The 11,736-nt window shown below is 33.3% G+C and overlaps 1 protein-coding gene across 2 annotated transcripts in view; it reads right to left on the reverse strand.

The window, feature by feature from the left end:
• Positions 1 to 11,312, reverse strand: part of LOC122660005 (MADS-box transcription factor 23-like) — a 37,259-nt gene extending 25,947 nt beyond the window's left edge. The window contains exons 1-2 of one of the 2 annotated variants that reach the window (XM_043855180.1): positions 11,068 to 11,312; positions 454 to 532 (exon numbers count right to left, since the gene is read on the reverse strand). In XM_043855180.1, coding sequence (XP_043711115.1) covers positions 454 to 532; positions 11,068 to 11,249 — 261 coding nt within the window. In that variant the 5' untranslated portion in view covers positions 11,250 to 11,312. Of the gene's footprint in view, positions 1 to 453; positions 533 to 11,049 lie in introns of both variants that reach the window. The other variant, XM_043855179.1, reaches the window with a different exon arrangement.
• Positions 11,313 to 11,736: the final 424 nt, after the last annotated feature.

The following is an 11,736-nucleotide window of genomic DNA, read 5'->3' on the forward strand; positions in this document are numbered from 1 at the left end:
CCTATGCCAGCGCTCCCACATGTCTTTCTCCACCCCCTATGAAATGACATCTCTACCCCCTATTGGGGAAGGAGAGAGATAGATCCAGGGAGTGCTGGCGTGGGCCACGCTTCGGGACAAAAAACAACTTCCCCATATATATATATATATATATATATATATATATATATATATATATATATATATATATATATATATATATATATGGGGTTATATATATGTGGAATCACAAGGGGTCAATGTCTTTATTCTCCTGGGTGTGCAGTTCAATAGATTAATGCTTCACATTTCTGATTTTTAGGCTGTTGATTAAGTAGGTTAATATATTTTTACTCTGTATATGTGTTTATGCAGTTTATATAGATAATAGTAACACTTTCATGCCTTGCAATTACTGATCCAACTAAAATTTTATAGCCAAGAAAAATTTTATAGTAGGTAGTAAAGGAATACCTTGACTTCTGAAGACGGATTCAGCAGTTGATGATGCTCCTCTTTTGCTTTGTTGTATCGTTCAATTATTGATTTCATGCTGGTAGCAGTAGAGGTAGACATAGTCAGTTTTTTGCTCTTTATCCAATTGGTTAACATGTCAATGGAGTGGATTAGCAAGATATTATGCCATGACAAGGTGAAAATAAGTTACTGAAGGCATATTAAATTAACCAGCTAGCTTAGTCTCTCTTTCCTCCCGACTGACCTATATATTAATCCCAATCATCCCACCTTACCAAAAAAAAAAAAAACAAAAAAATCCCAATCATCCCATGCTAGTTCCACCTGGAAATTGACAGTTTTAAGTTGCCGTTTTTGTGAAATTCTGAACTTGAAGTAGCTGACAATTTGTTGGATTTGACTAAAAGCCTATCTCATCACAAAATGTCACCATTACCTGTTTAGTGATGTTCATTGTAGGTTCCCAGATGCTGTAAAGTTGAGTTGGGCTATCCTATCACCAAGATTTGGTATTTTATGGGTAGGATAAAGACTCAGGTGTTCTTTCTAGAACTCCTAAAAATACGAAGGCTATGAAACTGCAGTGACCTTTCTACTAATGTGAAATTGAATTTCAGTTGCTACTGGGAGTGAGTTCTTTTCTCTTATCTACTTACTAGGTCCCTTGGGGGACCTGTTGACATGGTATTCAACAGTCACTCTCTCATATGCTTGCTTCTTTTGTATGTGTGTGTTTTGGATGGTGTTATCTCATTCAGATCACATTCTTTGGTTGTTCGATGAGCGTATACAGAGTACTTTTAACACCCACTTTGATTGGCACTTGATCATCTAGATTTTTTGGCATTGAAATCCAAGGTCAATACAGAAAATTAATATGCAGTACTTTCTCCCATACATGATAAGTTATGAGAAATTTGTCTGAGGTGTCAATGGAGGCCTTTGAGTGCTCCAATACGGAAGGGTAATTTGATTTTGATCAAAGGAGTGCTAAAAGATTGAGGGTAGGCCTAAAATGACTCTAGGAGAAGTGAGAAAAGAAAAGACATGCATAGCTTAGGACTAGCAATAAGTATGGCTTTGAATACAGCTGACTGGAGAAAAAGGATTCATGTAGCAGACCCCATTTAGTTGGGATGAGGCTGAGTTGAGTTGAGTGCAGGACATGTTCTTGATTACATTTCTGACAGTACATGCTCATATTGTGGTACAATGAAATATAAAATCATAAACACGTCTTTGTCACACACCTATCAATATCATTTATGCAACCACCTCTTGATATCATAACTGTGTCAAAGTTTTTCACGCTACTGTTAATATGTTTGCTTTAAGCCATAAAGAGTCTTCACAAATTTACGTACTTTATGCTCTTGTCCAGGTATAACATAACCTTCAAGTTGTATAATGTTGTTTTCGTTTTTCAAGTCTCTATTTAGAAATGCTGTTTTCACATTCATTTGATGTATAACCACTATATATTGATGCAACAATAAACGAGACTCTTATGATGGCAATTCTAGCTATCAGAGATAATGTATCAAAGTTGTCTACACTCTTCTTTTGTTTCAAGAGATCCATTTGGTTTCAACTTCTTCCTAAATATTCATTTAGCATTTATTACCCTGATACAAGTGGAAGATTAACCAACTTACACGTGTGATTTACTGTTTTTGAGTTTAATTCACTCTTTATAGCCTCTTTCCAAAACACAAAATTAAGAGAAGTTATAATCTCTTGATAGGTTGAATCTAATTCATTCTTTATAGCCTCTTTCCAAAATACAAAATCACAAGAAATTATAATATCTTGATAGCTAAAAGGTATCTCTTACCTCTCCTTAGTTGACCTTGACATAATTTGAATTTGTAGTTCCATTATCATGTGATAAATTGCCAATATCTATTTAGTGTCATTTTAGGCAAATATTTTCTTATAGGAAAAACATGCTGAAAAAAGTTCTACGGCTCTTGACTCAATGATTTGTGTTCACATCAACCATATTCTCTATTGATTTTTTATTTATTTTTTGATGAAATATTCTCTATTGATTTGATCACCAAGAATCTAGAAACAACACTTTGTTATTGGAAGAAATGATAATCAAACTTAATGAGGAATGAACTTATCTGCCATAAGTGTTCCTCTTAAATAGGTAGGAGAGTTTTTTTGAACTTGGTAAATGTTTCATCGAGGATACACATTCCAAGATGTTTGTTGGCTGAGACATGCCACTTGACACTCTCATAAGGACCGGACCGTATTTGCCCCCTATGGTGAAATTTTATAAATTCTAAATTGCTTCCAAGATATAACATGTTGGCTTCCGGCAATAGGTGTGCATTCCTTATTGCATTCGAGTATGGAATTTGGAGGATAGAATTGCAGCGTTGCAAGAGCACATGTTCTTACTCACGAAATTGGAAGAGAGGGAGCATAAATTTTATGAATTGGAATGTTGGCCAGCCCCTCTTTTTATAAAGGGAAGACACATTTTCTGATTTGTATGGTTAGGATTAAATCTCAATACAAGATTTCAAATCTTTGATCATGATCGCACCTCTTAGTATATGTATCTTTTAGTATAGGCACAACCTTACGTATGGACATTATCTCTTGCACATAGAGACATGTAAGCATACCCTTTCAAGTATGTAGAGATTCCTCTACACATGTAGGGGAATGATCTATATCTTTTTGTACATATAAGGATGTGATTCATCCAAAAGTCCTTTTTGTACATATAAGGATGTGACTCATTCAAAAGTTATATCCTATAAACTAAGGAATGTGTCTACGTAGACGCGCTTCTTCTCATTATAAATACTAAGTCGTCCAAAATGAAAAACACTCATACACCCACCCCCGATCCTGCCTCCCCTCACGACACCATGATGTGAAATGACATGGTGATGGAAACCAAGCAAAACAGAAATAGGTATTTTGAATCTTTGCTTTTAAATTCATTTTAAAACCAACAATTCCTTTATGGGATACAAAATATTGACAAAATACAAAATAATTTGAGTACATTATAATGATAGGACACATCATTGTTAGATGTCTTTTAGACTAAATCTATACTAGGTTTGATAGGCCATGCTATAGAGTACAGATGAAGTCAAATTTCTTGAACCTTTTTTCATTAGTGTTACTAATTAACCTACCACCAATGGCCTACCATCCAATCCTTCATTATACACTTTCTGCTTGAGTAGATATTTTGTGGCCTTGTCCCATCTTTGGTTATGAATGTTGAAAATTTCATAGATAAATTCCCATCAAAGGTTAGCCTCACCTCCTACATCCACTTAAGCTCAACACATGTATGTAAGACTCATAATTCATGGACTTGGCTGATTAAGAGTTTCAAAACATATCCTCTAGTTTTGGTGATAGTACTAGTCAATTCATCCAATGACTTTGTTTTTATCCTTTGAACTTAATTCTAGGGATCTCCTATCATATAGGTTGGGTGTCCATTACCTTGCCTCATGAATCACGGGTCTTAAGCCTATTCCTTTTGATGTTTCATAAATAATGTTGGTGAACAGCTTCTTTATTAGCATATTTACTCTATTTTTCTCTAACTTAATGAAATCAATTGTAATGGTACCATCATGCCTCAATAGGTTATGTCTTTTCTTAAATTTATATACTTTGCTCTTAGTTGCTATTGTACTATCACAACATAGATAGATAGGAAGCACTGGCTTGAGCCATAAGATGGATCCACAACTAAATTCTTAAGCTCTTCGTATATTTGTTCAGCTTACCCAAAAGCCACAAATTCAGATTCCATTGTGGAACTTGTCTCCCAAGATTAATTGATTTCCATGAAATCGCAGCACCCAAAGTGAATACATATCCACTAGTGGTCAATGTTTTCTTCGGATCAGATGTTCAGTTTGTAGAACAATATCCTTCAAGCTCAACCAGTGTATCATTATAATGTAGGCCATAACTTATGATATCCTTCTAGTATCTTAACAACCTAACTTAGACATCCCAATGTTCCATTTCTAGATTCCTAGTAAATTAACTTAATTTACCTATAACAAAAGAAATATTAGATTTTGTGCAATTCATTAAATAATATACAAAATTAAATATTTAAGAATATTTCTTTTGAGAAATTGATTCTTCCTCGTGTCTTTGTAAAGGACATCTTGCAATCAAAGGTGTATTCAAAGATTTGTCATTAAAATAACAAAATTATTTCGTCTTGTCTCCTAATGACTTTGATTCGTACTGTTACATCAGCTTCTCCTATATTCTTTGTATCAAACTTGGACATTATGAAAACCTTCGATGATTTCATTAAATCAAGACTAGTGCTCATAATCAACACATCATCTACATACAAGACAATGAAAACACATCTATTGGTATTAAACTTGCTGTAAACACCTATCAGAATTATTCACAGGAAAAGAATTTGAAATTAGAACACTATCAAATTTTTTACACCATTGTTTAAGTGCTTGTTTCAAGCCATACAAAGATCAAACAAGCTTACACACTTTATGCTCTTGACCAAGAACAAAACAACCTTCAGGTTATTTGATACAGACTTCATCTTCTAGGTTTCCATTTAGAAAAGTTGTGCTATTTAATGTATGAAAAGTTAATATATTGATACAATAGCAATCAATAACCTTATGGTTGCGATCCTACCAATAAGAGAGAAAGTATAAAAAAAAATCTGTATCTTTCTTTTGCTTGAAACCTTTGACTACTAATCTGGTCTGACATTTATCAAAGGATCCATAAGGTTTTAGTTTCTTTTCTTGCAAACCCACTTGGTGTCAAGAACCTTAGTCACTTGAGATAAATTAACTAATTCTCAAGTATGACTAGTAATGGTAGAGTCTAATTCACTCTTAATTGCTTCTTTCAAAAAATTGAATCCTAAATGTAATGGCATGTTGGTATGTGACAAGATCCATGTTAACTAGATTTGTGAACATATCATCACCTGTTTTTTGTTCCTTGTTTTGCCTCTTACTTCTCCTAAGTTGATCACCACCACTAGATTCACCCCAGTCACACTTCTTATAGGATCATCATTCATTTTTTTGAGTGAATTAGTTCTATTAGTCAATGATATACCAATACCATGTATATCTTTTTTTGCATAGGAAATATATGATTAAAGAAATCAACATCTCTTGATTCAATAATAATACTAACATATAAAATACCATCCATTGACTTAATCACCAAGAACCCATATGTCACACTAGGACATGCATAACCAATAAAGACACAATCACAAGTCTGAGGTCCAAGTTTCCTTTGCTTAAGTTATGGCATTCCAACTTTGCCAAGCAACCCCAAATCTTAAATACTTAAGGTTGAACTTCCTATCATACAGTAACTCAGAAGCTAAAGAGCATGTTTTCTTATGAGGTTGTGTTCAATTAAGAACAAAACAAGAGATAATATGGTTTTCCCCCACAAGTTTAGGGTATTCCTAAACTAATGATCATGGTGTTCATTTCTTTTAGGGATCAAATTTTTTTTTTGGAAACTCCATTAAACTGAGGTTAATATGGGACAATTATCTCATGGATCATACTATTCTCTTCAGAAAATTGTGAAATGTAATATTTTGGCCATTTATCAGTTCCAAGTCTTCTAACTCTTCTTCCTAACTAAATTTTAACCTCTGTCTTATAAGAAATGAAAGTCTTTCCTACTTAATCCTCGGTTCGTAGAAGGTATATCTTAGTATATCAAGAAAAGTCATTATAAAGGTAATAAAGTATCTCTTATCACCTCTTGATTCATGTGATTTGAAGTCACATAAGTCACTATATACTAATTCTAAAAGTTCACTTTTCCTTTTTATACACATTAGATATTTTAGTGAACTTAGCCTCAACACAAATAACACATTTAATTGTTGTGAGTTACCTTCTATGAAACCTTGCTTACACAAATTTTTACGTAAGAAGCATTACAATGTCTTAATCTACTATGCCACACATCATAAGAATCACACAACTAAATAGACTACTAATATTTCCATTATAATATTTTTAACATTCAATACAAAAAGTCCATTGCAATGGTATATTATCCATGTTGTATGTGTTTTTCAGAAGCTTGTGCATTTTCTACAATTTTGAAATGACACAGAACCACAAACATAAATATGGAAATGGAAGAGTAACTTTGAGTTGGTTGTGTAGGTACACCATCTCACATGCTTTTTTGTTTTTTTTATCTCTCAAAAAATAATAAAATACATACATGTAAGAGATCATTCGCCCATATATATGTGTATTTAGAACATGTAACCTTCTTTTGAATACCCCTTGCCTTATTCTCAAAAGTTCTTTAAGTCAGGGGTTAAAAAGAATTTTCAAAAATATTCGAAAGAGACGTACCATTATGACAACCTGGTTTTTCATCCCCCACAAAAAAAATGCCAAACGGTATTGTCTTGCACATTTTTTTGAGTATATATGTGAAATGACTATATTTTACTCTCATTGTATAAAAGCTATATTAAGAGGATTACAAAATAAGGTAAAAAATTATTTGACACATTAAAGGTTGTAAATAAGAAAACCCCAAAAGAAAAAGATTATTTTAGTGACACACCTAGGAAGGCATCTCTTAACAACCTTGCTAGGTGTTAGATTTTTCATATATGAGATCCCAACCATCAAGTGGAGATTTTCATTCTTATTTTTCTTCTCTTTTTCTTTCAAAGCAAACACACTGCAATGAAGCTCAACTAAAGCTCTATGAATCTAGCCATAGATCTTACAAGTCCAATACCTAGATTTTGGGTATTGGCTACTAGAATCCAATTTTCAGAATTTGGTTGGTAACCCCAAAAGTTGAATGTTGCCAGATTCCAATTTCCAGAGTTGAAGAATAAAGAGGAGAAGAGTCGCCCAAATTCCAAAGTTTCAATTTGGATGAGCACCAAATCTTGTAAAGTGAGGAAAAAAATCCTTTGTAGTGCCCTAATCTAGCGGTGCATTGCAATGCGGGTTTGAAAGCTCGACATGTGGAAGAAGCTTTATCCAACGGTGTGAGCTCTATCTATGAAAGGTTATTTTTTTCAAAATTAAAAGCAGAAAATGAGTGGAAAAGCAATTTCAAGAAGCTACTAAAAACACAACCTTATTAGCATAGGTTATATTGTTGATGACGATAGTGAAGGTGAAAAGCTATTTTAGTGTTTTTTTATTTTTTGTAATTACAATTGTATAATGTCATGGTATGCCAAACACTATTCTTGTATTCATATTTTTCTCCTTTAATCACATTTTTTGCTGACCTTTAGCGGGGAGAAAAAAAACGTCTCTCTCTCTCTCTCTCTCTCTCTCTCTATATATATATATATATATATAGTATTTCTCTTCCATATGATACGTGTCTTCTAAAAGGCAATCGTGAACCATCACATGTTTGGGGATTCATATCCATTTCATCTTGTAAAAATTACATAATTTTGTCCCACGAACAAAGATCTTCGACTAGGCCTAAAACATGGTCTTTCCCTTGATGTACCACAATTATTTTTTCTTTCACAAAAAGGGACTGTCTAAATGGCAACTCTATAGGTATATTTAAAACTTTATTTCTTCTTTTGATTGCCCTTTTTTATTTCCAAATTTTTTTTAGGTGAGGAGTAGAAAAGGTTTTTCAAAAATAATTTGAAAGTTGCTTATTATTATATTATTAAAAATTGTTAGTCTTACACATTTTTTGAGTACACATGTAAAAATGATAAAATTTACTTTCATTGAAAAAAATGTATTGTACTAAAAGGGCAAAACAATAAGATTAAAAAATTATTTGACACCTTAGGGGTGTCAATAAGAAAATAACTTCATAAAATTATATTTAATGAAATTCCCTGTATTTTATTCCTAAAAGTTATTTAAGGTAAAAAACTTTGTTCAGTAGTTGCATCTTGCATAATTGTCGATGGCTCCATAAATAACTGTTATGTGATATGGTCTTTTTTTTTAAATCATTATTTTTAATGAAGCATGGCAAATCAATCCAATGAAAGAATTCTATAATATTCATAGTGAAAGACAAAAATATTATGATACACTTATACATGAAACTATAGTTCTAGCCTATGGCCAAAAGGTTCAACAAGGAATGATGCAAGCTGCAACTTGAAATATTGAGAGGCACAACTCTGGCACAACTATACTATTTCCCTTGTAAGATACAATATTATTTTAGTTTGCTTCTTTTGATTATTCATAATGACATCATATTACTATTTATAGTGATTAGTGAAGGTAGTCTAGCAAATGGAAAATACATAACCTAATACAAATAGGTTTAAAGGGAGGCATTGATTAGTAAAATTTTAAGGACATGCCAAGTGTTTGCACTGTTTTGGATTAAGAAAAATATTATAACACTTGTGAAATACTATATATCATTTATTCCTATAAATAAAACTAATTACATTAAACTACATATGCAAAAGTATACATTATTGTTGTTGTTCTCGATACGTTAGGGCAGTGTTTAACTTCATAACATATGTTAACGATCATAAGTATGTGTTTTAACATTGAATCCTAGTAATTGTGAGTTTGCTTACCTTGAGATAAGGTGGTAGAACTTAAAAGGTAGAGACGTGAAGACATTTACTGAGAAATTAATAACACAAGAAATATAAGACTTAAATGAAGATACTAACATGATGTGGAATGAGATGACCACTTATGTTAAGAATGCAATTGAAGAAGTTTTATGTCAATCTAAGGGAAAATAATTACATTCATTTAGGAAAACTTGTTGATGGGATGATGAAGTTTAAGTAGTTATACATTACGGCTAAGAAATCTAGTTTTAAAACCAACAAAAGACTGAAGATGGAGGAGATTTAAAAAGGTGTAAAAGAAAGGAAGCTAAGAAGCTATCACCTTATGAATATTGAATTGTACCAATTATTATACTAATGATTCAGCAGGCCTTACTAATGTAAAGACACATTTTCTCTTTTCTCTCAAGGAAAAGGTATCCTTATATATAAGGATCCAGTTGAGAGAATTTTATTATTCCCTTTGTCCCTTACATAATGATAAGTATCCTTACCTTAAATAACTTTTGAGAATAAAATAAGGATAATCTAAAAAAGATTACATGTTCTAAGTACGTCTATAAAAGTGTCATTTAGATCAATTCCATAATTAGAACATAAAAAATATAGTAAAAATAAGTTGTTCTCCAATGTTAATTATATAAGGTTATATTAAATATTTTGTTAAGTATATCATTTTTAGTTTTGTATATTTACAATCAGTTTTTCCAGTTTATCAGTGACATATGAGATCAATGTTTTCAATGGATCAGCATATGAGCCGAGACTTCTAAATGTATGGTTCTACCATTTCATTTTCCTACCCCACCTCCTAACTGCGTGTGCCATTGATTAACATTCTTACCTTTGAGTGACAAAATTCCCTTCCTAGTGTCTTTGGTTTTGTTTTCTTTCTCCTTTATAAATTTTGGGTGTCTCTCTCTCATGGCCTCTCTAAAGAAAAGAGCAACCCAGTGCACGAGGCTCCCGCTATTACAGGGTCTGGGAAGGACAAATGTACAAATCCTTAATTAGAAGGGGGTGAATGTTCATGTAGGTGAGCATACGTGAACATTTCCCTGCTCTTCCTTAATTACCCCTAGCCAGGCTGTTTCCAAGTTTTAAACACGCAACCAACAAATTACAATAACACAACTTAACCGTTGAACCAAGACTCACCCACTAAGAGCAATAAATCTCATTAACAACTTAAAAGGGGTAAACATATCTCACCGAAACTGTAGAGACACCAAAGAGACTTCCACAATACTGATCAACTTATCCTAATTATCTCTTCTTTCTTAAATGAGTAATATCTATTCCCCAGGTTCCAGCTCTACAGCACACTATAATTATGCTCATCTGTGGCTTCTCTTCAATGATAATAATAAATGACGGCGATTATCTTCCTGTAATAATGACGGGCATCATCTGTTAACTTCCAATGAATCACGAATCACTTTCCACAGCACCCAAACAAGGTCTAACGGACTTCTATGTCACTCGAAAAACACTCACAGCCTCAACGACCTTGAACTCATTGTGTCAATTCTCAACTAACTGAAGAAACCGACACTTGTTTCACGCATAAATGCATACATACATATATACATACATATATACATACACACATATTGCATGCATGCATGCACTTAGGGATTCTCCAAAAGCTGAAGAATTAGAGGAAGAGGAATTAGTTGAACTCAGAAATAATAGATAGAAGTGATTTCTCCGATACATATGATCCGATCGATCCTTCCCTTTCTTTTTTAACAAATCCAACACAAAGAAGCTTACTAATCTTATAATAAAAACTGAAATTTCATCTTCTGATCAGACAGAAAGAAAATGAGATGGAATTATAGAAATCCTGAAGAAGAAAGAACATCGATGAGCAGAAGAAAATTAGCGCCATTCCTAACGAGGATATAAGCTTCAAATACTTGGATCTTTAAGTTTTTCTTTCAGAAATGATAGAGGATAGAAGAAGCGAGAAATACAAAAATGAAGAGACCTACCAAGAAATAGTATCAGACCTGGTACTTGCGAAATCATATAGCTTTCCAGTGCTGGAGAAGATCATCAGACCGACTTCGGCATCGCAAAGGATCGCTAACTCCTTCGCCTTCTTCAACAATCCACTCCTTCGCTTTGAGAAAGTCACTTGCCTGCTAGTCGAATTGTCGATCCTTCGGATCACGATCTTTCCTCTCCCCATCCCTTTCGCTTCAAATAGTTAGGGTTTCACTCTCTAGATTTGCGGTGATGAGGAGGAGAGTAGTTCAGTGTCCAAGATTTGAAAAGATAAAAGAAACGAATTAAATCAAACGTAAATCAAAGAAGAATGGAGGAATATTTGTACAATTGAGAGATCCAAGTGGAGGGAAACCTTAAAAGTAATTTTGTACCTGTTGTAATGGCGGAAGCACACCAGAACTGCTTTTTTACATGCGATGAGTGACTTCGTCTTTTTTTTTTGGGCATGAACAGCTTTTTAAGGAAAGCAAAAAAGCGGTTTTCAGGTATTGAAACCACTTATTTTGGCAAAACAACAGTGCTTTTGCTATCATAAACCGCGTAGTGGTTTCCTTTAAGTGTAAGAAGAGTCCCTAAATGGATACTGTCCTGTTATAGAATATTATATTTCTCGGTGTTTTCTATGCAGCCGCTTGTCTTATAGATCACCGACACGTGGGGAGACGAAC

The sequence above is a fragment of the Telopea speciosissima genome, chromosome 4, assembly GCF_018873765.1.
Source record: "Telopea speciosissima isolate NSW1024214 ecotype Mountain lineage chromosome 4, Tspe_v1, whole genome shotgun sequence".
In the NCBI taxonomy this organism is placed as follows: domain Eukaryota; kingdom Viridiplantae; phylum Streptophyta; class Magnoliopsida; order Proteales; family Proteaceae; genus Telopea; species Telopea speciosissima.